This window comes from Adiantum capillus-veneris, chromosome 17 (genome assembly GCF_014529385.1).
Source record: "Adiantum capillus-veneris isolate H3 chromosome 17, ASM1452938v2, whole genome shotgun sequence".
Taxonomy (NCBI): Eukaryota; Viridiplantae; Streptophyta; class Polypodiopsida; order Polypodiales; family Pteridaceae; genus Adiantum; species Adiantum capillus-veneris.
The window spans coordinates 154,252,793-154,280,071 of record NC_140947.1 but is presented as its reverse complement, the minus strand read 5'-3'; the positions used below and the strand labels follow the sequence as shown (position 1 = coordinate 154,280,071).

Genomic DNA, 27,279 nt, shown 5'->3' with positions numbered 1-27,279 from the left:
CCTCAAGCCGATCAAGAATGTCATCTATCCTCGGTATGGGGAACCTGTTCTTGATGGTATTCTTATTAAAGGCGCGATAGTCAATGCACATGCACCATGAACCATCCTTCTTCTGCACTAAGAGTACAGGCGAACAAAAAGGGGATGAACTGGGCTGAATCAGCCCCTTCTCTAAAAGCTCGTTGACCTGACCCATAATCTCTTTCTGCTGGGCTGCACTAACCCTGTATGGTGGTCTATTCGGTGGACTAGAACCTGGCACAAGATCTATAGTATGATCCTCAGGTCTCTCAGGAGGTAACTCCCCTTGCAAAGAGTCCGAAAAACAATCACTGAAACCACTCAAAAAAGTTGACCTGTCTTTATCTAAGGTAGACAAATTAGATACAACTTGAGGTACTTCTTTTGCAAAGATCAAGTACGCAGAAAGATGATTCTTTATTACAGATGAAATAGTAGAAGCAGAAACAACTGGAACAGACTCGCCTTTAAGCTTTACATCAAGGACATGAGTCTTTCCTCTATGTACAAGGGTAATCTTTTTGTTGTAAATATCCGCCGTAGCATGCAACCTGTAACACCATGGGATACCCAATAACACATCACAGCCCTCAAGCAGCATAATATGAAATTCTTCCGCATCCACATAGCTCTGAATGTGCAGACGAAGCTTTCCCAGAATGGGAGTAACAGGCTCTGAATGTCTTGGGCATGCCAAACCTGCTTCGCCTGTCATACCCATCTCCTCTGCACGAATGCCCAACTTTGATGCCAATTCTGGTGATATGAAATTTGCACGGGCTCCTGGATCAAAGAAAACCAGCACTGTCTGGTCTCTAACTTTGCCCCAAGCTCTGCACAGCTCCGTGGCATCTGTGTTTGACTGATCTCCAATCAAATCTGGAACAAGTCTTGCACTCGGCTTTGGCTTCTTCCCTTTATGGTCTGACTTATCATCCTTATCCTGTGACTTCTTCTGTGGGCTCTCATTTGCAAAGTGTCCTTCCTGTTCACAAATGTAGCATTTCTTGGCGTCCCTAAGAGCTTTCCTTTCTTGAAAAGTTTTGCCAGAAAAATGCCTTTTTTGTCCTTGTCCTCGTTCCGAAGAAGATTTAGACTGCTTCTTGGACGTATCACCTTCTTTAGTGGAGGGCTTCTTTGTGGGAGGCTCAGAAGGCTTTGCTGCAACATTGCCCTTGGCTGAAAACTGTTTGCCCTGGGACCCTTTCTTGTGGCTATTAAATCCATCGGAATCTCCCTTCGACAGATTGCTGGCCACTCTTGCATTCTCTATCAACTGAAACATATTCATGACGATAGTCTTTGTGCAGTAGTCCTTGATTTTCTTGGGCAATTTGCAACAGTACTTCTCAATCTGTTCTGACAATGACACAAACCTTTAAGAGGTGACTGGCAACAGTGCGGCCCAAAACTGTTTATTGTACTCTTCCAAATTCGGACACTGTTTAGCATTCAACTCGTGCCATTCTGTCATCACATCCACTTCAAAAGTGTTTGTCAACAATGCAGGCGCAAAAAGCTGTTTGAATTGGACCCACGTTGTTGGGGCTTGACCCTGGTTCAACAATGCGGTCCACCATTGGAGCGCATTTCCTTTCAAGAAAGTGGCAGCCTTGCGTATCTTTGAAGATTCCGTGAAGTTTCCTCCAGCATAAGCTGCATCGAACTGCTGTATGAAGGTCAAAGCCTTTAATTGGTCCTCAGTTCCTCTGAAAGTTTCAAACTTCACTCCCTGCCCACCTTCCTTGTAATCCTTAGGCTGACTCAAAGGAGCCACATTATCATAAACAGGTGCCTGTAGCAGTGGTGCTCCATGAGTGTTCATTCCAGCACTCGCATCAACTGTTTTCCCTGTCATATCTGCATTTTGTACGTATGGCTGCGAAAATCCAGCCATACCAAATTGTGTTCCAGGCACTCGAAACTGGCCATAGGCACCCTGAAAACTTGGTTGGACACCCATGTTCGCATACATAGGGTTACCTATGCCTGTTTGCATTGTCCCGAACACATTCCCTGGCATATAACCTGTGGAAGGTCCAGCCATAGCTTGAAACACTGAACCACCTCCAAAATAACCAGGATAAGTATTAGGTAATGGAAGGGTTTGACGCATAGCCTGTTCATTGCTCCCTTGACCATTCACAAACGGTTCCTGTCAAGCTAAAGCAAGTTGCTTTGGATCATTGGACACCGCTAGTTGCTCAACCACATGGGCTTTCCCTCGAGCATCATGAGTCCTCTGCGCATTGGAAATCTCCTTTGCCTGCAACGGCTCAGTCATGCCCTGTGTAGGAGGCTAAAAACCCTGTGTCGGAGCCTGTAAGAATTCCTGCATCCTTGGGATTGTTAGCCAACTGCTGAAACATGTCCATGCAACAATGCAGTTGAGTTCTAAACAACCTGTCCTCTTCTTGAAGAGTTGAAGGAATTTTCTCTGTGCCATGTGAGGAAGATCCCAAGAAAAAGTGACTATCCCGTCGATGGAACCATATAACCGGCCCGTACAACTTAGAGGGCGGTTCTATTTCAATTACCTGTTAACTTTGCACAGAGCACTGAGAAGGGAAGAGAACACAGTTGCGTCCAGCGACTAGAATGTCACTGCGCACACGAGACCGACACCCTGTAGGCCCCAAAGACTGGCGCCCCTTTAGGTATTTCTTTATTCAAATTAAGGTAGACGATCCGACCACTTAGCACAAGCTTTCACAAAGCTGTCCAAACCTGGCGAGGGCTGAAAACGCAGGTTTTCGACCGGATTTCCACAACATAACGGCGCAAAAACCCCTGTAGGTCAAAAACACCTGTCTAGGACGGATTCCCTCGATATCTGGAAGCTTTCTGGTGAGCTGTCACAGAAATTCAGTGGGCTATAATTCTCTGTTTTTCACTGCCGGGAGCCCAAAAGCTTGTACACGCATCCCAAGGCTCTCAGGAGGCTCCCCCGATGTTCCCTTGCAGTTTAGGTGCGAAACTCTAAACCTGCAGAAAAACAAAGCAGGCTGTAATTCCCTGTTTCGGATCGTTTTTAGCGGAGCGAACACGCCTACGCGTGTCCCAAGGGCTCCCGCACGCAATGGGACAGTTCCCTTGTGAATTGGACGAGTTTTCACGCGAGAAAACTCTCGAAACTCGCAATCTTTCGTGATGGAACTGTGCATACCTGTGGGGTATTAGCAATTAGCTAATCCGGTTCCTGTTCAGAAGGCTCTTGCCTTGGCAAACGCGCATAAACCCCCAGAACTGTACATAGGTCAAATGAGAAGCCCACTAGTGGGGCATAACATACTGTACGTAGGGGAGAAAGAGAGCAGTATGTAGCGTGTGGGGCATCACTCCCGTCACCATACTGTGCATAGAGGGCAAGGTAAGCATTCCATAGCTTCTGTACCTACTACAATCCACCTGAGGCTGAAAATGGCGCCCCCTTTGTTGATATGCAGCTCGTTTTTGCCTCCCAGAGTGGCAGAATCGCTCACAGGTTGACACGTCGCCCAGTATCCGAGTTTGGGCTTTCCCTGCTAAAAATATCTCAACTGGTGCGTCAGTTGACTTGGCAACAAAGCAATAAAATGTTCCCCTTGTCATTCCAGAGGTAATGACGCGAACACATTTTCCGGTCAAAAATAGCAGTTCCCTAAATTTTAGGAGATGCTTCCATTGCGTCCCTATCGGTCTCCTGACCATCATTGAAGACTACCATTTGACCAACATCTACAATGTGGGTTAATTTACTGGCCCCTTTCAACTTATAAAGTTGCAGTGACTTGACGAGTGGCCCAAATTCCAGTTTGGCGCACACGAGCTTCCATACTCATCAGAATTCAGTGCTAACTGGCCCGGGCAGTCCCTGTCTGACCGACCTAAATCCCCGATGTGAGAAACCCATTTGGTTGCAACCGTTTCACACTGGCCATGCAATGTCCACTTGCACCTTTTCAAGGGTTTTGGGACAAACAAGTAAAAATAAAATAAATATATCTAAATACTTATTTACGGAAGGCAACAGGAAAAATACACCTCCTGGTGACACCCTTGGCCATGCAAAATAGTTACATGAAAGGCAGTGGTTTGTAAAAGCAATTGGTCCAAAAACCTTTGCCCAGAGGACTGTCCTTGATTGTTGCAATGCCAATAGCAGCCAACACAAAACCTAGGATTCTGTATAGCATGCCACGTTAGCAGCCCTTGCGCAATTTTTGAGTGTGTATGTGAGTCTTGCTTTATCCTAAGGGTTTAGGCCCCTCGACCGGTTCGATAAGTTGTTGGGGGCTAGGATTTTTGATTCTATTACATCTTTAAGTTTGGGCCACTCGGCAAGAATCTTTAAGTTGGTATGTCTAGGGTTTAGACCCCTCGGCGAGGATATGCAAGTCGGCTAGGATCTTCAGTGGCTTGACACGTCAGCACAGAGAGAGAGAGAGAGAGAGAGAGAGAGAGAGAGAGAGAGAGAGAGTGAGTTTCGCTTCCAGATGGACTGACCCCAAAGACTGGTGCCCCTTTTGTTATTGCTTTCTTGATTGATCACAAAACCACAATTGCCGCGGGTCTCCTTCTCGATGATGTCTCCCAAGCTTATCCGGAGGAAATCGAGCCTTGGCTCCTCTTAAATCGAGTACAGAGGGTGTCACAAACTGTTGACGTGTCAAGCCATTGAAGACTCGAGCCGACTCGCAGATCCCAAACGAGGGGCGTAAACCCTAGTAGCAGTTTAAGAAGCAGAAGTTCTCACCAACTTACAGATCCTTGCCGAGTGGGGCCTTAAATATTAAATAAAGTTTGTCCAATTGATGGGATGCGGTCCAATGGGGCCCAAGTGCCTAGGGGCATCACACACACACACACACACACACATACTGGTCATAAGTCCTTAAAAAAATCCACCCCCCCCCCCCATATTTCTGCATAATAATGATACCCTTTTGCCATGCCAATGAAAACTGCCTTATAAATGGGACATTACCCCCGCTTAATCAAAGCGTGAAGAAACGAGTGCTATCATCACACAGGGTAGGCGGCCCCTGTCCACTCTCTATCGCCTTCCCCAAGCGATGGCACTTGCAGGCTCGCGCAGTTGAGGGCGGCCGAATGCATTCAACCTACTGGCTCTCGGAGCGTGCATACCATCCTATATAAACTAAGGTGAGGGCATACTCTGGCCCTCACTTAGCCTTGGAGTAGGTCGTTTTTTTGCTTATTTTCGGCACTGTCTGAACTTGCTAAAGAGATGGAGCTTGTAGCTCAAGTAACACAGGTGTCATATTCTACCTTACTACAAGCTTCGGTTTTGGTTTGTTTATTGTTGCAGTACTATGCATGGTTGGTGAAGAGTGATGTCGTCTGATTTATACACTGTGTATTAATCATAAGCATAAAAAGGACAAACTATTGAGCCATGGCATAAATGTCTTAGGATTTGAGACAATTTATGGTTTTTCTGTTAAAGGGAATGCCTGCATGTAATCTTGGGGTCGGCTCTGTAAAAAGCCGCTACAGAACTTGACCCCTGCATAAATTGATATATGGTAGTGTGTAAGTGTATGTAGGTTTGTATATGTGTGTATAGGTATGCGTGAGTATGATGGTTTGGCTTGTCCTGATGGCCATTCTCAACATTTGCTACATCTGGACATGAATATTGCTTAACGGGGAACTGTTGTTTTGTCCTGACTGTGTAAATGGAAGCAAAAATTTGTGATGGCCGACTGGTCGTAAGGCTCTGATTCTAACCGCTACTGGGCTTTGCAAAAATCGACATAATGACTGGTTTTTTCGCAGTTTTAACTGGTCCTTTCTCATAGCGTCATTCGTTGGATGGTTACACAATATGAAAAAGTAAACTAAAGCCTTGCACGAACTTGGCCGGATATTACCTGTCTGTGTAAAAGGATGCCAAATAGTTGGTATAATGAAATCATGGGGCTATTAATTCTGAAGGTAAGTATAGCTACTTTTGAGCTCTTGGCATAATAACCGAGCTACTGTTCTTAATCTCTTGGGATACTACTGTTCTGAAAAAGTGGTTAATGACTTATGTATATCTTGGGAAGATGAAGGTAAGTATATAGCTGGTTTTTTTCGGCTTTGGTATAGCTTGCAAGCTATTGAAGAAGGAGTCTTGCTACTCTGCTGACCGGTTGTACTGGTATCTTATTTGGTTTTTTTTTTTAAAAGAGAGGTAGTCATCACCCTCATCTGATACCTTTGGTTGACAAAAAGTAGTCGGATCTCACATCCCTTTGTCTAAAAGGGGTACCTTTGATACCATGGGATTGCTAAAGTCTGCAGGTAAGTATATGGTTACATAGCTACTGAGCTATGGCTCTCGAAATTTGACTCGTAATGGACTTCACCATTTAGAAAATAGACTGTAACACTCATTGGTGAAGTAATTAGAAAAGATTGCTAAACATACCAGGTCTAAATGAATAAACTAGCTTGTCTAAAGTAACTAAAACCTATAAGATGGACATGGATAACAACTGATATGGTCCATTAATACCTGTAAAACACATCCAAGGCTAACTGAATTGTTGTCTTGTTTGGATGGATGCAGGTAAGGACTCTATCCTATCTTGGAGGGTTTTCTTTTCTTTGGCAAACAACCTTACTTTAATGAAGTACTCAGTGAGGAACGCGGAAGTTCTTTTACTACTGGTCTTACTGAAAGAGGATCTCTTTCCTATAATCATTGTACCTAAATAATTCTGATACTGAGTTATTTTTGTACATATCTGTTCATTATTCCTTGGCCAGCTGTCTTTTGAATGTAAAAATTCAATTATGTCTTATTAGTTAAGATTAAGCTGCTACACACACATCCTATACATACGGTTTTTTCTTTCCGGGGGAAACCGGGATGCTGGCCTAGAAAATTATCTTAGGAATGGAGCTCTAATTTGGATCCACAGTCTATAAATCCTTTATTGGTAGACTGGTGTTAGGTGGCCCCTTTTAGAGTCTTTTTCTGGTTCCCTGCTCACGGCTAACATAGTCTCTGACTTTGCCGGTTAAAGGTTTGCAAGACCAAGTATACATTACAATCTAGACACTTTGCTAATTTTTATGTCACCGTTTCAAGATTGCTCACGTTATAGAATGAGTACTAATCACAACCCTGAGAATCATGCAAAGATTCTTGATCGGATTAAGCTTTACCTTAAAGACCATACACCAAAGAATGCCTTGGCTACTAGAACTAGACCTTTCCTTGCTAGGAAAGCCAAATTATGTATTACATACTATGGCAAGAAAAAGTAAACCTGACCTCACGGTTTTTGCAGACTCTTGCTCTCTCTCAAGGATTGGAACTAACCTCGGAGCCCCTCTCTGTTGCCTCCTCTCTTGTCCTCAGATGTATTAGCAGCTTGGATGCTTCACAACTTATTTATGATTGGGCACTTGCCTCTGATAAAAAACTATGTGTCTTGCATATGTTGTCATTTAATGACTGGGTTAAAATTCTGGCTACATTGGACAAAGACCCCCTAGAAGGTGTTAATTTGTTGTCCCAATATATTGCCCAACTTCCTATTCTTGCTTCACAATATCAGCAAGAGCTTGCCTTGTTCTCCTCATCTGGAGCTGAGTTGTCTAACTTCCTTAGAAAACTATGTGGGCTTAACCCCTTGTTTGTCTGCACTCCAAATACCCCCTCCATACCTCCAACTGGTGGCATCTTCTATCGAGATAGTGCAACACTGGAAGCAGTAAAAGAATTTCAGAATAATCTTTGCCCCCTCAATGATGTTAACCTCCTTGAGATGGTACCAAAAATCTCTAAAGTTTTTCCTGTCTTACCAATAAGACAAATAGAAATTGAATCTCTAGGAGTTGACCATCAACTGTGGGTTGTGCCAAACAAAGCCTTCCTGGCTCCTATTCTTAGTGAAACCTGGGTGTACCTGGCTAACCTTCCTGCCTCAACTGTGGAAGCCATTGAAGACCCAAGCCGACTCGCAGATCCCGAGCGAGGGGCCTAAACCCTAGAAGCAGTTTAAGAAGCAGAAGTTCTCACCAACTTACAGATCCTCGCCGAGTGGGGCCTTAAATATTAAATAAAGTTTGTCCAACTGATGGGATGCCGTCCAATGGGGCCCAAGTGCCTAGGGGCATCACACACACACATACACTTGGTCACAGCATCTGACCATGGTTGCTAGTTCTATTTACAACTCACACACACACACACACACACACTCTCACACACTTCGTCACTTTATCTAACAATAAATTGTTGCATCCGACTACATACAGACATACCTTTTGGCAATGCATTTTCCTATAGCTGCTTTAAATAAACTTTGGGCTTGCCACTGCATTGGGTTGTGGTTGTTCTAGCACCTCATCTAGAGGGTGTTGTTGACTATGCTCTGAATCAGTGTAAGATCCAACTATATGAACTCAAGTTGAAACTTGAGTTGTTTCCTTATGGGAGATTACCTTGTGCTTTACAACTCCTAGTTTTTTTAGGCGGATTACAATGGTTAAATTATAGCTATCCACCATAAATATATATTTCTATCCAAAAAAACCCCCGCGCCCATGTTTGGGTTACCTTGTGGGTACAACCCCCTAATATATCTCTTACCGAGTTTAGTTAGAGCCCATTCTTTGGCCTCTTACTTGGGCAGCTTTAGATTTGATTGGTTTTACTAGGTTTTTATCAATCTGTCCCGGCACTCAGTGTGCATCACGACCTCGTTTTGATGACCTCGCGTAAAGAGGGGTTGCTTGGCACGGGTTCTTTTGCCTTCCTCTCATAGAATGAGTCTTAGCTGTACAACTTTCTACACTCATATTGTGAAAGAACGATGTTCGGCTGCTACGGCACCTCCACAACTGAGTACTTTTGGAGATCTTCCGTGCCTCTTCCATTATATAAGGTGAGGAGATCTTCCCTTCACTTAAACTCTGTCTCCCCTGCACTTTGGAGAAAACCTTGGGATTGCGTCTGCTCACAGGTTTTATATGTTTTTTATCTCAATGATTAGATTAAACCCTTGCTCTGTTGGGTGATTATAACAGGGTTTTTTCTTGACAGTAAGATTAATGAAAGAATTGTTCATTTGGGTTTTTCGTTAGCAAAAGAATTTGTTTTTGCTTCTTACCTGGTACCGACTGCATACACACTTAGTTTTTTGCTACTGTACTAAAAAATGGCATCAAATCTGACATACTTATGGATACTGTTCTGGTTTTTTATACTGATGGTGAGTATAAGGTTGAAAGCCTGGTGGTGATGATGGTTATGTTGCCATGGAATATATGTAAACATTCTGGCTTTTGTACAAAGGTTTTTTGTGACCCTTTTGGATGTTGGACTAAACAGGATATTGCTGTACTGACATTGATTTTTGTCGGCATTGATAAACTGCTGTAGTACTTGGGGTGTAAGTTTTACTAAAAATTAAGGAGGAATCATGCTCACTACCTTTGTCTAAGAGGTGTACCATTCTTAATAGAAAAACTGGCTAAAAAAATGGATCTAATATTTGATGATGCTTCTAAAATAAGGATGATGTGATGTATCTCATAAGGTTTCTATGGCATATTCCTTTGACTCTTTACAGGTTTAACTTTTTCAAAATTGGCCAAATACTAGTCTTATAAACATGGCTGAGTGCCAAATCACCTGATGATTGTGGGGGTGCTAATCATTAGGGTAAGGAATGGATAGTATTCTGACGAGGGATGTTACTTATCAGTTTTTGGTTCTGGGTTGATAGTTCAGCTGTTACTTTGATTCCAAGGGAAATTCTAACTGACACTGATCTGATTTTTTTGATACTTTTACTACCTAAATGTGGTATGGTATCATGATATAGGGGAGTCTGTTCTTAACTTACAAAGAATCTGACCTTGTTGCTTGGATGTCTGACTTTGATCTAGTTTTGATAAATATATTCATACACATACAATGGCTGTATCTAGGAATAGCTTGAAGTAGCTTTTGTTTTATGGTTGGCTTTGGCTCTGGCTCTGGCTCTGGCTCTGGCTCTAGCTCTGGCTAAAAACTTCTCTGACCCTGGCTGTTACGTCTCTGAAAGGGGATACTTTATGGTATATGGAGTAAATGATGATTACAAAACATCTAACCTTCACCTGTTGCTTGGATATCTGGCTTAAAAATCTAGTTTTTTACATACTTATTCCACTATAGCAAGTGATGATGCTACCATAAAATATATTCTGGTTTTGATACTTTACTGTTTGCTTTGACGTACAATAAAACTGACCTTCTGCTTGTTGCTTGGATGCCTAGCTTAGATCTGTCCTCTTCTTTTCATATATACTCTACATCTAGTTCTTGGTGATGGTACTGCCGTAAAAACCTTTTATATACATATATATTCTTGTTCTTTATGCTTTACTACTTGAGATTTGGCATTAACTAAGGTTCTGACCGAGATGGGTATAGTGTTACTCTAGCTCTGGCTGATACTTCTCTGGCTTTGGCTGGTACTTCTTTGAGCAGATGGTTCAGCTTTTTCTTTAGTTTCAAAGAGAACTCTTTATGGAATGTAGTATAGTGTTGGTAAATATGCATAACCTGCTGCAAAATATTGGATGACTCGGTGACTTCAGGTTCTTGATATCTGGCCTAAAAATTGGTCGAATGATAATCTTAGTTGATTCTGGCCTTGAAGGGCTCGACCTCGAGGCATATTTTAAGAGTGGGGAAATACAATACTGACAAAAGTACAATACTAAGGTGGGGGTACTTGTTTACTTTGATTTACCTACACCTTGACTGCTGATCACTGGTTGGCCTTTTTGGATGTCTGGCTTAGTCCTGAAACTGTTTTACAACTAGCTTACTCGGGTTTTTTTGGTGATACTTTACTACCTGGTTTTGGTGCACTGAGTGTTGAAGTTTTACTTGAAAATTTTGAGAAAATATCTTTTATGATCTAGGCAAATCTTGTCACTTGGTCTCTATGGTTTAACAGAAATAAAATATTGAAATATGGCTTCAAGCACAAAATAGGTTGGATTTCTTTGGGCCATATATGGCTTAAAACTGGATAATTGTACTTCGGACCTGCTCACTGAGCTTGGAAAAAACTATCAAAAAAACTTTTGTTGTTTTCATACAATGTTTAGCTAAACTTAGAATGATATGGTATAGACGACTGCGTCTCATAGTAAATGGTTGTTATAAAGAAGACTGTGAGTAACATGTGAAGCATTTCTGGTAGGATTACTTTGTATGCAGAAAAACCTTGAGATATTATCTACCTTGATGTATAGGACAATAGCTAGTCCAATAATTTTTAAGTTTGACATGGATAACAACTGATAGGTTCTTTGAAGCCTGCCATACCTAGCCAAGTCTAACATATCTGTTGTCTTGACTATATGGATGCATGTGAGAATTCTATCTTGGCGTAAAAAGGTTTAGCTTGCTGCAGTCCGACTTTGAAAACACTTGATGATTCAATTGGGATAGTTCTGATACCTTTGTACAAATTCATTTGGAATGATACTTCATTCTTATTATGTTGTACAGTTATGAATCAAAGACTGAGTTGTTTCTGTACTTATCTTTGCCTAGACATCTTTAGCCAGTCGTCTTTTTGAACATCTTGTTCATTGGTGTGTATTTATTATGATTAAAACTGCTACACACACCTCTAAACACCAGGCCCTCCCAGGCAAGTGGGAGGACCAAGACGCTGGCTTTGGATATTTTGTGTCTTTAGGCTTTGAGAGAGACTTCACACGAGACACGAGTGGTGTAGTTCCACCCCCAGAGTGCATTGGCCCCAAACTATGGCCCCTCTTTCAATATTTCTTTATATTGCTTCAACGAGGTACAACACTTGCGGCTCTGCTCTGTATCTCCTATAGATAGAATGCTAGAGAGTGAGCTGATAGCACATATTTAGAGGCCCTTGGCCATGCAAAATAGTCACATGAAAGGCAATAGCTTGTAAAAGCAGTTGGTCCAAAAACCTTTGCCCAAAGGACTGTCCTTCATCGTTGCAATGCCAGTATCAGCCAACACAAAACCTGGGATTCTATATAGCATGCACGTTAGCAGCCCTTGCGCAATTTTTGAGTGTGTATGTGAGTCCTACTTTATCTTAAGGGTTTAGGCTCCTCGACCGCTTCCATAAGTATTTGGGGGCTAGGATTTTTGATCCTAACCCTTCTTTAAGTTTAGGCCACTCGGCAAGAATCTCTAAGTTGGTATGTCTAGGGTTTAGACCCCTCGGCCAGGATATGCAAGTCGGCTAGGGTCTTGAGTGGCTTGACAAGACTGAGAGAGAGAGAGAGAGAGAGGGAGAGAGGGAGAGGCGCGGAGTTTCGCTTCCAGATGGACTGACCCCAAAGACTGGTGCCCCTTTTGGTATTGCTTTCTTGATTGATCACAAAACCACAATTGCCGAGGGTCTCCTTCTCAACGATGTCTCCCAAGCTTATCTGCAGGAAATTGAGCCTTGGCTCCTCTTAAATCCAGTACAGAGGATGTCATAAACCATTGACATGTCAAGCCATTGAAGACCTGAGCCGACTTGCAGATCCCGAACGAGGGGCCTAAACCCTAGAAGCAGTATATGAAGCAGAAGTTCTCACCAACTTATGGATCCTCGCCGAGTGGGGCCTTAAATATTAAGTAAAGTTTGTCCAGCTGATGGGATGCCGTCCGATGGGGCCCAAGTGCCTAGGGGCATCAAAATGAAGGAGGATCTCTCTCTCACACACACACACACGCACACACAATCTCTTGCAAAATTGTTGATGATGTGGCCGTTGTACGAACGTCCGCATTTTTTCTGATGAGGTGGCAGCTGTACGGATTTCCGTGAAATGCGCTAGCAGCCTTGGGCGTCAACTTTTGGGATCAGATGCTTTTAGAACTTGAAGGTTTTCATCTAACTGCTTTTAGAGGCCAAGGGCCTTTAAATATGACCCATGGGCTCTCACTCTGGCAGTCTACCCACAGGAGAAGGAGATGCAAAGCAGATCCATGGGAGTTGTACTTTGGTGAAGCAATATAAAGAAATACCAAAAGGGGTCCCATGGTTTGGGGCCAATGCTCTCCTGGGGTGGAACTTTGCCACTCCCCGTCTCGTGTGTCATGCATCTCTTGCAGTTGAGTTGTTATTTGAAGTGCTAAAAGTTGTTCAGTCTGTTCTTTTCTGTTGGCACGTGGTGCCCGTCCTGTTTACAGTGGTATCAGAGCTCCAATCGTGTGCTTTTCTGAAAGCATACCATTCCTATCAAAGAGCAGACAGAGCAAGATGGCGCTTCCAAATTTTTCTGAAGTTTTTATTGTTTCAGGATTTTTCTCTGACTATGATGGCCGTGAATGGGAGCTTCATTGGTTCCACAGACTGCCTTGTCTCCATTCAATACCTTTTCCACTAGTGCTCTAGCTTATTTCCATGTGAGGATGCATAGGAGTTGAAGCTATGCTAGGATTATTGTGCTTATAAATTTTCCATAATAACTGGTATAATTGCATAAAAGTAACATATTGGTTGCAAATGATGAGTTCTGTGTGCACAGGTGCCCGTTGTTGATGGATTCTCTTTTCCTCACAGTACTAAGCAAATTAAAGTTGCTGGCCGCCAGATCACATCATACCTGATTGACCTGCTCCTTAGAAGAGGGTGAGTATGTAGCAAATGCTCAAATAATTTGTTTGGGCTATTTTCCTGGTATTGTTCATTGATGCCAGCCTTACATGCACCAGTGTGTGAGATCTTGGTTGATTGCATATGTTTTCTTTAGATTGCAGAAGGTATAACAGTTTCAGAAGATGGTTTCCTCCCCATGCATATGGATCCAGTTCTTGTGGAATGTTTTGTGCCGATTGCTACATAATGAAATATTTCTTGCCAGAGTGCTTTGTGCTTTGTGCAGCTGAGGAGGATGGGACTTGTCATTGAATAAAGCTAAATTGAGAATGCTGCTCCTCAAATTTTTCTCAAAGGTTTTTGATAAGGGTCATCAGTGTAGTGTGTATGATGAAAATCGTCTTGCTTAACTTGGCATTAAGTGATCCCAGTCAACCTAGCATAAAATGCTTGTTTTCTTTCAAGAGTTATTAACAAGTTACAATTAATCAATGGAATGTCATAAGTTAGAGATCTGATCACGGAGTCTAATCTACAGGTACGCTTTTAATCAAATAGCTGATTTTGAGACTGTGAGGGAGATAAAAGAACAGCTCTGCTATGTGAGGTCAGGTTGGTTGGAGAGAGCACTTTTAAGGATGATGCTTATTTCTTTGAAACAGTGAGTATCATCAAAATGCTTATTTTGGTGTTTTAATGCAGCTATGATTATAAACGAGAATACCAACTTGGAGTGGAAACAACCATTCTTGTCAAACAGTACACTGTCAGCATATAAAAAACTCTCTGACCTTAAGACAGGGTGTAAGTCAATAATTTCTTGCTAACAAATGTTTTCATGACAAGAGCAGCTTCCAGATGGGAGGGTCATAAAGGTTGGTGGAGAGCGATTCCAAGCCCCAGAGGCTCTTTTTAATCCTGTAAGTATCTCTGTTTCTGTATGTTCAGCCAATTTCTACTAAGCATAGATGTGTATATATTTCACTAGAAATGAAATGAATGTTTACGTCTGAAAAAGGCCTAAAAGAGCCATGAGACCGTCAAATTACATCATCATCATATGACCCAAATTTCTAGTATAGAAAATGCAAAAGACTAAAGTAACGAATGCTAAAATGTGAACAAATAAATGAGTCAGTAGAATCAAATGGTGGCCTATTTGCCACTTTAAGTACCATCACATGAACTCTCTCATGGGCTGCTGCATCATGGCATCTATGATGCAACAGCATATCTCGCGGTACCAAAGTGTATCTACTTCTTGCTATGTAGAGCCGATGAGAGGAGTTCCGAAGCTGTCATATGACATCTAAGGAAATACTTTTTGTAAATGGCCAGGAAAGACTGTTTGCACTAAAGAATAGAGTGTTAGAAGGCTTGTTTGCACTAAACAATAGAGTGTTAGAAAGATTGTTTGCATGAGCTTCTCACATGCCATCTAGTTTTTCTTTTCCCCAAGAAAAAGATCCTTCTATTAGTTAATAAAACTGCCCATCGGGCTACAAATTGCCCCAACAAGAGGGGGCTACGTCAGCATGAGGGAAGACTCTCCCAATGAAAAGTGAGATATGTACAATGTCGGCTAAATCAAGATATGGGAGGAGAAAACAACCACACAAGTGGTCGGTAGTGCCATCTAGGAGCCCCATGGACCATGGTGTAGAAAGGCCTTGGACGCCAAAGCCGTAGGAATACCTCGTGGCGCTCTTGCATACAGTCGGAGCTACCTTGCAGCCTCTCGAATTGACCTCGAAGTGTATGGATCAGTTCCAGCCATATATCTCGTACAGTCTCCATCGGTGGGATAAGGCGGGCCTCAAAGATGCGGAAGCAACGGGCTCTCCATATGAACCAGAGAGTCAGGCTGCGGATAAACTCTCAACAAAGCTCTCTATCACTGCTCCACTCCTGGGACGTAAGCTTTGTGGCAGGCTAGAGTGTAGGCCGGCCCTCGTGCTAGCTAAGGACGTGAGGGTGGACCAAGCAGCAACACCCCAAGTGTACCGACTAGCTGACGACAAGGCAGACATCAGCCGTAAAATCGGAAGCCAAACCTGCTACAGCATGGGACAGTCTTATAGATAATGCCTCCGTGACTCAAGTGGGTGGTCACAAGCGGCACAACCGGCTGGGTGGCCACTGTAGATCAATCAACTCCCCAGTGCGGTAGCTTGATGGGCGACAAGCCACTAGAACATGGTGACTCTCCTCGGTTGTCTCTTGTCCCACAAGCACTTCCAAAAGTCTGAGGAACTCAATTGTCAGACCCTCCTCCTGCCAGTGACCTGCTGTAGCAAGGTGGGCCTCTCTTCGAGCAGCCAGTATGTGGCACCCCAGTCGTGCTGTGTACTGGAAGAAAGGGATCCCTGGGTGACCAGGTGAAGCAAAAGGGTCCCGCCAAAACCACTCTCTAGGGTCAAGGGCGACTCTCCTGAGCCCAAAGCCGCCAATGTCCAATCTCAAGATCTGCCAGGTCAGGATCAACGCGCCAAGCTCCAATGCAACAGCTTCCTCCTGAATCAGACTGACGGCTAGGAGGAGTGGAGCAATCTGCTGGTGTGGTGACAAGTCCAAGCTAACCTGGCAACCCAAGTAGCGAATGGGCGTCCTTGGAGGGATTCAACGAAAGCCCTCTGCAGGCATCCAATCAGGTGTGGGAGCATCACCAACCCAAAAAGCCACTGTCTTTCGCCAGTTGATCAATGCTCTCCCCGAGGCACAACAAAACACCTCCAGAGCATGCTCATACCCGTGCAAATTGGTCTGACAACCCTGCAAAAACATGCTTGAATCATCAACAAACTTAGCATCCCAAAGCTCCTCTCCCCGAATTGGTAACTGTAGGCCACGTAAACCAACCTTCTCTGAGGCCAGAAATTTGCTCATCGCCTCTGCATAGAAAAGAAACAGGAAGGGGGCAAGAGGGCAGCCCTGCTATAGTGAGCATGTAAGCATGAAGCACTAATCACATGGTAGATCAGAACGTTCCCCAGACTCAGGATAAGATTTTTGAAGCCGACCAGTACATGAGGGACTTGGACACTGCTTTTGCCAAGGTCCAGGAGGCTTTACAGAAATTACAAGAAAGACATAAGAAGGCAGCAGATTGACATTGTCGCGATTTGAAATTAAAGGAGAACGATTGGATGCTCTTACGTTTTGAGAAGGGACGCCTAAGAAAACGAAAAGGAAAGGAGCGGCTTTTTTTTCCCGAAGATTAGCGTGAGATACTATGGACCTTTCCAGATAAAAGAAAAGATAAATGATGTCTCCTTTAGACTGAGGTTGCCCGATACTTGGAAGATTTACAATGCTTTTCATGTGAGTCCATTGAAGCCTTTTAAAGGCGATGTGTCCGATGATGGGGAGCCAGATGAGCAACCCAAAGTGGAGGAAAGCGAGTAGATACTCATTCCAGAACAAATATTGGCACATAAAGATAGAAAGATTAAAGGTGAAGTGATTAGGCGGTTCTTGGTTAAATTCAAGAACTATCCTGCATTGGATGCGAAGTGGATGGAGGAGGAGGACATAGCAGACACTCTTCAGATTGTGGAACTTTACCTTGAAGCATTCGGTTTAGCATAGTCTACTCCGATAGAACCCCGATTTCAGCATGGGTGAATCTAGTGCAGTGGGCATGCACAAGAGGGGGGTTACTCCGCTCCTTTGTCAGCAGATTACCCCGATTTTTGATATATCACTGATGTCCCTTTGAGTTTCAGGGATGTTGTGGGCTGACAATATTCTACTGTATGACTTTATGAACTGGAATTCCCGAAAATGAAAATGATATTGATTGATTTGTACTTGACTTGTTTGAGTGTAGGAACTGAAAGACGAAATGACTGCAACATTTCGGTCTCATAAATCTCTATAGACATGATTGCAATATGGATTAGTTAATCGGGCATCTGTGAGGTCCCGACTGGATCTAGATGCGATTGCTAAGTACATTGCCGATTAATCATGGTCTGAAATTTGGAATGAATTTGAATGTGATTTGTTATGTGATGTCCGGTGATGTGACTGTCGATTGGTACATGTGCTAGATGCGTTGTACCTAGTGCGTCAGTACTAACAGTCAATGTCTACTAAGACAGTTTATGGCCTCTGTTTGCTTTGCAGGCGTACTCGAGGGCGATTAAAATTCTTTTAAGAGGGGGTATGTCACAAACTAATGACGTGGCATCCTGCAGGAACCCCAGAACTGCGTTGTAAGGCTGACTGTACGGACTGACAGCTGTACGGACGCCGGAATATGTGTTGATTGAATGCTGACGTGGCAGCCTGGAATTCGCGGCGCAGAAAACATTGACATGTCGACATGGCAGTGTACGGATTTTCCTGAAATTACACTGGCTGATTATAGCAACTTTTGGGACAGTTGCTTTTTGAGAGTAAAAGCTTTTGAGTTTAAGTGCTTTTGGGGCTCTGCTTTTGGACATCCCTTGTACCTTTAAATAAGTAGGCAAGGCCTCACTTCTCAGAGCATGTGGACACAAAGTCTGAGAGTGAGCACCTACCCACTCTCTTGTACTTTGAACACAGATTAATACAAAAAGAAATACCGAAAGGGGCGCCAGTCCTTGGGGCCAATACCTCTTGGATCGGAACTACGCCGGCGGGCCATGTCAACCTAATTGTGAATTGTGAACTGTCTGGAAGTGAATCTCTACTGTGTCGCAGTAGAATCTTGACTTGGGGTGTCCAAGTTTGTTACGTCTGGTTCTCGTTGACACAGCTGGCTCAGCATGGCCTCAACTGAGATGCCTTGAAATTGGCCAATGTCAATTTCCAACTGATGTGATGATGTTTGAATCTGTCCAATAGCACATCTTAAGTTGTGGGACAAGTGAGTGTTCATGTAGGCAGGTCTAGATAAGAAACCATCCTCTGTGAGCTGGAGAAAATGTTGTTTGTATGTAGTCATCTTCGTGCCTAGCTCTTGTATAGGCCGTTTCCATGTCCTCTAGGTATCCAACTAAAATAGGTCTTGTCTTATAAGTCCAGTGACCTCCTTCCATGTCAAAGAGATAGAAGGTGCATCTAGAGAATATTGAAAGGGAGGGAGCCTGTCCATAGAGAAACCATGTGGCTCAAACGATGCTGCCAACATGATATATCTTCCTGTGTTGTCAAGTGCCGTGAGGAGACTCCAGAGCCAGCCGACCATAACGATCGCAAGGGAGCTCCCATAAGCTATGTATGAATGCCACCGATCTCGTAAGAGCCTCCACCACTAGAGGTGGGGCAGCGAACTCTGCTCGGATAATTGCATGGGGAACGGAGGCCTTAGCCTCAATCATCTTGTAGATCATGGAGATAAGTGGCCTCTCCATGTCTCGCCACCCATATCTATGTCCATGCATGTTCACATATCTGGTATTAAAGACCGTGATAATGTGGATGAGGAAGTTAAGGAGCTTATGACAATGATGGGAGTGACAACACTCACACATACCAAAGGGAGGAGGGTGGGGAAAAAGAAGGCAGATATAGGCACATCCTCGGTCAAAGAAAGGGCAGTAATCTTGCGTTTCCCCTCAATGGAAGCAAAGGGGGGGGGGAGAGAGAGAAATGAAATGTTATATTAACATCTTCAAAAGGCCAAAATGACCTATGAGACCAATCTGTTACAAAATGGTGAATCTAATACCATGTCTGGGTACAAAAGAACTAGATACTACTACTAGAATCCATCCTCATCTGGACTCTCGATATCGAGAGAGTATGGCTCGAATCCTCTGCTGTAGTCTCCGTCGATGCTGTGTAGCCCCTCTCCTTAATCGTGGCCGTCTGGATCTCCGGAGTCCGTAGCTCCAGTGCTCAGTCGATGAGAGTGCCGATAGTGGTTGAATGAATGAGAGAGAGAGAGAGAGAGAGAGAGAGAGAGAGAGAGAGAGAGAGAGAGAGAGAGAGAGAGAGAGAGAGAGAGAGAGAGAGAGAGAAAGAGAAATGAAATGAAATGAAATGTTATATTAACGTCTTCAAAAGGCCAAAGTGACCTATGAGACCAGAAAGTTACAATGTGGTGGATCTGATACAAAGTCAGAGTCAAAGTAACAAGATGACAACAATGACAAAAATGAAATGACAAATGTCACAATAAAATATATGGAATCCTAAACTACTAGGTGTGAACAGCAGCTAGCTGGGATAGCTAGATCTCTTGCATCGGTCGCTGGCGGATCTCATCAATCTCCTCCATGGTCAGTAGTCTGACCAGGCGTCGTGCATGTCGAGCCAAAGTGATCCGAATCCTCTGATGCAGCCTCCGCCAATGCTGTGTAGTCCTCCGCAGTCGTGGGCGTCTGGATCTTCCCAGCTCAGTCGCTCGATTGATCAGTGTGCCTTTGGTGTGAGACGACGAGCTCTGTTGTGGTAGTAACTCCTCCGGGTGTCCAGTGGCAGCTCTATTGTGGTAGTAACTCCTTCGGGTGTCTAGTGGCAGCTTTGCTGTGGTAGTAACTCCTCCGGGTGTCCAGTGGCAGCTCTAAAGAAATCTGTGATCTGGTTCTGGGACTGGCTAGCCTCTCCTCTCATCAGGCTCTCTCTGTGTCTGCGTAGCAAACCCAAGCATCTCTGATCCTCGTACTGCATGACTCTAGAGAATGGTCCAAAGCCCTCTCTGAACAAGCAATGGAAGCGGCCTCGTATCTCGTAGTAGACGGGGCAGTGGCATGTGTAGTGCAACTCTGTCTCAGGCTCGATGTCACACACGGGGCATGTCCTGGCCTCTGCTGGTACTCCGCTGTATCTCCCAGTCTCGATCCGTAGCTGGTGTGAAGATGTACGTATCTGGCCGATAGCACATCGTATCCCATGAGACAAGTGGGTGTCCATGTATCTGGGCCTCGTCACAAATCCATCAACCGTAAGCTGGAGGAGATGCTCTCTGTAGAAAGCCATCTTCGTGCCCAGCTCCTGTGCTGGCTGTATCCATGTCCTCCTGGTGTCTAGCTGAGTCAAGTCCTAGCAGATGAGCCTGGTGATCTCGGACTGTGTAAGAGTCAGAGAGGGTGCATCCAGTGAGTACTGGAAGGGAGGCAATCTGTCTATGCTCAACCCATGCGCTTGAAACCATGATGTCATCTCCCCATACCAGCATGCTGTATCTCCCTGCATGGCTAATTGTGGAGAGGACTCAAGTGCAAGGCGAGCATATCTGTCTCTGGGAAGTTCCCACATGCGGTGTATGAAGGAGACCGATCTGGTGAGCCCCTCAACCACTAGTGGGGGGGTTGCTAGCTCTGCTCGAACAATAGCACGTGGTACTGAGGCCTTGGCTCTAATGAGCCGCGAGATCATAGAGACCAGAGGCTTCTCCATGTCCCCCCATCCATCATTGCGGCCTGTCCTCCCGTGATGATCTAATGAAGGTCCCCAGATCTCAGCTCCATAAAGCAATGCAGAAGCCACCAGAGTGTCAAAGAGCTAGAGCTTTGTCCTAGGCTCCTGAAACTGAACCTGTGAACACATCCTTTCCAATCTACCCACTGCTGCATGGGCTCTGGTCAGTCTAGTCTCTGCTGCCCTCCTCAATGAAAATGCTGGCCCACTAAAAACCACTCCGAGGTAAGTGTACGCATCTGTATACTCCACAGTCTCCTGGCCGTATGTGAATGCTGGTGGTGACCTCTTGATCCACTGTGGGGTGGTATTAAATACCATGACCTTGGTTTTACCAAGGTTGACGGACAAACCACTTTCCTGAGCAAACCTATTCAAAGCATCCAAGTGACGTTGCATCCCCTCTGGAGAGTCGGAGATCAACACAATATCATCAGCATATAACAATAATGGAATCCATGTCCCTGCCAGCTGTGCACCTCTATCACCATCTCTCAATGTACTCAGAAACCTCATCCACACATACCAAATAGAGTAGGAGAGAGCGGGCAGCCCTGCTTCACCCCAATAGTGGAGTGAATCGGTGTGGATAGACCCTCTGAGGTGCGTACTTGCCCCACTACTGACTTGTATAATGCCATGACCCCCCCAATGAGCTCTGTGGGTACTCCCATCTGCTCTAATCTGCGCATCAATCTAGCTCTAGGCATTGTGTCAAATGCTTTGCGGAGATCCACAAAGCTACAATAGATCCGTCTCCCACACGATCTACCCTCCTCAATGATGGCTCTGAGTGTCAAGATATGGTCAAGAGTAGAAAAACCCCTCCTGAACCCTGCCTGCCCGGCTGCGCGTATCCCCTCCCTCTCTGCCCATCTACTCAGCTGCTGCTCAAGAATAGATCCGTACAACCGTGCCAATGTGTGTCCAATCATGATAGTGCGATAATTCCCAGGCTCCATAGGGTCTCCCGACTGGAAGATAGGTACAATAGTAGATAGGCTCCAAGTATCAGGCAAGCCCTCACACATGGCACGGTTAAACATCACTGCTAGAAGCTCTGCTAGTAGATCTCTGGCATGTGTGAAATGCTCAGCCACTAAACCATCATGATCGTATGCTCTCCCAGTCCTCATCCTGTCAATGGCCTTCCTCATCATCTCCGCGGTGAAAAAAGCACATGTGTGTGGGCATGGATCGGGAGGGTCCGGAAGGGGGGGCTGCTGCTGAGGAACTGTGTACAAAGATGATGCGTACTGGCCCCAGTCTTCTGTAGAAGTGATGGCGGGGGGGGGGAGAGTGCTCCTGAAAGAGGCGCCATGCCTCACGTGAGTCCTGACTCAAGAACAACTGATATAGACCTTGCTCTAGCCGAGCCAAAAATGCCCTCTTCTTCCGCCACACTAGGCGTCGGAAGTCAATCTGTGAGTGATGTCCCCCAAAAGCACCTTCCTCTGAAGTCTAGCTTTAGTGTCCTGACATTCCTCATCATACCAACTGTTCTGGGGCATGCTCCCCGAACGGCGTCTCTACTCAGGCCGGGTATGTGGGAATGCCTCTACTGCTGCATCATGTAGTGTCTGTGTCAATATAGCAGTAAGCTCCTCCAGAGGTCGCCTTGGCTCCTCTGTGCATAGTTGTCTGTAGATCCCGTCTATGTATACAGAGTCTGTCTCCCGCGTGAAGCTGTAGCGAGTAGGGGCTGCTGTCCGTAGCCTGTGTGCTACACTAAACTGAAAAGAGATGGTCATTGACACAAGAGCATGATCCACTGCCACACCAGCAGGTCTGGGTCCAACCGTGAGATCCTAGATACTAGAGATGAGGCTCGGCTGTGCCGTGACATAGTCCACTGTGCTGGCTCCATGTCTGTGTGGAAAGCATGTAAAACCCCCTGAGGCGGGAAATCTCTGTAGGCCATTCAAGATGGCCAATCCATGTGCAGTCCCCATGTCTATCAAGTGTCGTCCATACTCAGTGTGTTATCCATCTTATGATAGTCTGCATAGGTCTGTCTCTGCAACATCCAGCTCCCTCCCAGCTATATCCACTGATGTGAGGCATAGACTGCCCATGGGCCTGATGTGTCTCAGAGAGAGTAGAAGACGATGTCTCTTCCCTTGAAACTATCCTCAAAGGCGCCCACATCAAGTCGCATAGATCCATTACAATTCCACGTGGCAACTTTGAGGGTGGTCCCACGGGTCTCGTACCGTCATGTGGAGCGCCGCTCTACAATCACAACCCGGCCATCTCTGTAGAAGGCCGTCTTTCCCTTCTCCCTTGCCGCTTGAATCTATGGCATAACCTCTCTCATATGCGCAAGCTGTGTGAGAGTGAGGTCATCTCCAAGGAATATGCCCGTTTTCTTTAGTGTAGGACGCTTCTTCAAGAAGTCCTTCTTTGCCTCCATGGATGGGAAACGGATGATTAGAGCTCTCTCTTTTGAAGTCTCCCCATTGCCTTGTGTCTTCTTCCCCACCCTCCATGCCTTTGTATGAGTAGCCTCACTACCCATCATGCGGAGAAGTTCTTCAACTTCCCCTTCCACATCATCTCGGTCTTTTAGACCGGTTACTCTTATATGCAAAGCTCTAGTTTTCCTTCGTTATTCTTCTTCTAGAGTCATGTTGATGATTGTGCCTTCTTTTGTGTCTTCGTGATCACATGCATCCACGAAGACGTCTTTACCATCTTTTGTTTCTCCTCCTCTTTGATCATCCGTACCTGCTCTTTGATGACCTTGATTTCCTCTACTACCGAAGGCTGGAATTCCCCCTCCTCTAGTCCACTGCTCGCTCTATCGGCAAGTTCTCGCTTGAGAGCTGAGACCTCTTCTTTAAGTGCTTTGGAGTTCGCCTTAAGTGCTTGTAGCTCCGCGTGCAGGTCCTCTTTCTCTTTCTTCCACTGCGCGCCTTCGTTAAGAAACATTTGAAGAAGGTTGGCCTTCTCTTTCCACCATCCCTCCATATCTGCTTTCCAGTCTTTCATCTCCCTCTCCATTTGTGTAATCCGCTTGTTTGTAAGCACAAAAGTTGCCTTCGGATGGGGCTTACATACCGGCGAAGCAGCCATGACGTCCATCAAAAATACAATCTGCACTTCTGCCAAGTCAACCCACTATGTCCACATCACACATACATCCCTGTCCCGCATGATGCATACATGTGTGTTCCCCATATCAATCATACATTTTTTATTTTCTGCAATTTTTGCAATTTTCTGCAATTTTCTGTCAATGCTGAAAATTATGTAATTCTGAAATTCTGAACTTTCCCTGCAGGTCTGCAACTCGTGAGAAATCTGAAAATGCGAAAATGTAAATTCTGTATTTCTGCAGGTCTGAAAAATTTTGCAGGTCCGAAAAATTTGCAGGTGTGACTGCCCGCTATCTGCACTATAATGCACCTGCGGGCTTGGGGCGGGTGGGGCGCAGTCCAGCCACGAGTAAGCCCGTGTGGTGGGGGGGCGACGCACTGTCACAACAGGGGGGGGGGGGAGGGCGCAGTTCAGCTGAGAGAGACTTGCGCTGCTGTGGCGCAGGCAACAGGGTGCAGCCCAGGTGGCGCGCGGGTCCGCAGCAGGCAGGTGGCGCGCAAATTCTCAGAAGCAGAGAGAGAGAGAGAGAGAGAGAGAGAGAGAGAGAGAGAGAGAGAGAGAGAGAGAGAGAGAGAGAGAGAGAGAAGAAGAAGAAGAAGAAGAAGAAGAAGAAGAGTATTTTAACGTCGTAGGAAACTATCCCAAGAGACCTTAAAGATCTATCTGACGAGGAGAGTTGAACTCGAGACTTGTTATTCAAGAGGGAGAGAGAGAAGAAATAGTTTGTAAGGTTTTAAATCTTTTGAGTGTCTTCACATTATCTTTATTAACATGACTATGTTCAACAGGACCTGCTTGACATTGAAGGTGAAGGACTAGCTGAGATGGCCTTTCGATGCGTTCAAGAAATGGATATTGACAATCGAATGCCTGTAAGGATCTTGACGAATGGTTTTTCTTGTTTTGAAAGTGATCCTAGGCTTTGAAGGTGTTTCTCTACACTCATTTTTTAACACCAGAACTTGAGAGGACTCATAGACTTCGAATGTCTAACTAGAACCATTTGTCAACACCAAACATTGAAAGGTCATAGGGGTGTGATTATTGCCTTTGCAGTTATACCAACACATAGTTTTGAGTGGAGGTAGTACAATGTTTCCAGGCCTACCAAGCAGGTATGCACCTATAACTGCTTTTTGTTTAAGGTTTTCGCTTCTGTGTGTGTATGTGCGCGCACGTGTTGCTGTCTATTACTCATACGTGTAACATAAAAAAACTCAACAGGTGAAGGAGAATTGACACTTTTGTACAAAATTTCATTTGTCATAAAGTTGCCGAGTAGATTAGGTAGCCAGTATTTCTATTACCAGAAATTATTAGCAAGCCTGACACAACTCCCAGATTCCAAAGAGGGGTACTAGGTTTTGAAGTCAAGTAAGAAGCACAACGATCAGTTCAAAATGCCCTGTTCATCATTAACCCTGGTAGACAAAAATCGAGTTCTCTGAACTCAAAATATCATACTCAAAAAAACCTGTTTCATTCAGTAATCCATCAGATTCATACAACACAGTTCTGAATAAACCTCTTTATTATCCAACAAAAGGAAAATAGCAAGCAGCTCTACAATAATATCTACAATCCTTTCTATGTTCTCCTTTATGTAATAATAAAACCCTTGTTTGAGATATTCCATGTATATGACCCATACCTGTGAGGAAAAAGGTATATGAACCAGTCAGATTTTTTTCAAGGCTTAGCTAATCAGACTTATCCTTGTAGGTACCTGTAAGCAACCCCTATGTCAGCACCACCTTAGAAAAACATAGCAGACCACTGCCAAACCAGTTCCAACCAGTATTATCTTTGGGAAGGCTACATGGTCCAATCCTAGAGGTAGTTGGTTCTCCTTTATTACCAGGAAAAAGTTAATGGAATCAAATAGCATGAGTCAAATCAACAAGCTATCAAATAAGCCTTATCATACCATAAATTTATCATAGCTAGTACTCTTAAGAGTATCCACACCATTCTTACTCAGAGACAAGAGTAGTAAACAAGCCATTATGAAGAAGGCGAAGTCCTGTACTTAGTAATCTAAATTATGACCAAGAAGTAAGCGTCCATATTTTACTTATTGCCCAATAGGTTAGACAACAAGTATTTCAATTACTAGAAGCCCTTAGCAAGATTGACACAAATCCGAGATTCCAAAAGGAGGGACCAGGTTTCAAGTCAAGAAGTAATAAGATTGCAAGTACAGCTCCCAAATACCTTAAACGAGGAATATAGTCACTCACCAACATGGTTTCCATCCCCCAAACTTGCATACCATACCTACTTGTTAGTAAAAAAACTAGTAAATAGATAGTGGAAAATTTGTATGAGAGCCCTTTTTGTTGGGAGAACGATAGAATGGGTGCCAGAAATTTTCAAACTTCCTCACACACACACACACACACACACACACACACCCATCAGACCTCTCACCATTTCTCCCTTCATTAAGGACAAACACAAGTAGACAAGAGAACACCACACACACACACACACACGCAAGAAGCTCTGATGGTGATAGCATGTAAGAGAGAAAGATGTAGACACAATTACTACACATAGCATAGCATAAGAGAAGAGCAAAATAATCTTGCAAGAGAATGGCCTAAAGTGGTAGCCCCCAAACTCCACGATACCTCTTGTGGAGTTGATATTTAATTTCTTTACTGACTAAGTTGGTGCCAAAGATTAGAGGCCCCTCTTTACACTTGAGTTCATGGGTACGTATTGCATGAATCTTCTTAGGGTAGGTTCTCACTAGCTTTGTACAACGGAGCCACATGGGATTATTGGAAAAATAGCTACAACACTTCTGCAAAAATAAATGGCCGAGTTTTATTTGTCGGCGCCTTCTCCTCAGTTTCTAGAGTTCCAATCTATACAACATCAACTCACTATTACCATTTTTGGAATATCATACTACCAAGTAAGTACTCAAAATATAGGCGTACGGCAGGCGGCAAGTAGCTAATATACTATGAGCTTGCAAAAGCATCATAAATCCAGCTAGATGAACAACCATCACTTTTGTAAGACAGGTCATCAAGCTATATCGAAATAGTTCGTGGCTAGGAAGTATCAATAGAATTAGCTTGTAAAGTATGAAGGTTAGCAACCAAAGAAACCTACACTTTACTAACATTCTGCAAGATGAGTACCCAAACAAGAGAAAACGAACTAGTGGCTAGAGGTCTCTACATCAACTGCTCGTGTAATC

General features: G+C 44.3%; 1 protein-coding gene across 2 annotated transcripts in view; it reads left to right on the top strand.

Moving 5' to 3' along the window:
- ARP2 (actin related protein 2) overlaps nucleotides 1-27,279 on the top strand; it is a 184,693-nt gene that overhangs the window by 149,863 nt on the left and 7,551 nt on the right. For both annotated transcript variants that reach the window (XM_086487662.1, XM_086487660.1), the window contains 6 exons: nucleotides 13,543-13,646; nucleotides 14,152-14,220; nucleotides 14,316-14,379; nucleotides 14,465-14,533; nucleotides 24,854-24,937; nucleotides 25,122-25,180. In XM_086487662.1, the coding sequence (XP_086343788.1) occupies nucleotides 13,543-13,646; nucleotides 14,152-14,220; nucleotides 14,316-14,379; nucleotides 14,465-14,533; nucleotides 24,854-24,937; nucleotides 25,122-25,180 (449 nt within the window). The remainder of the gene's footprint in view (nucleotides 1-13,542; nucleotides 13,647-14,151; nucleotides 14,221-14,315; nucleotides 14,380-14,464; nucleotides 14,534-24,853; nucleotides 24,938-25,121; nucleotides 25,181-27,279) is intronic.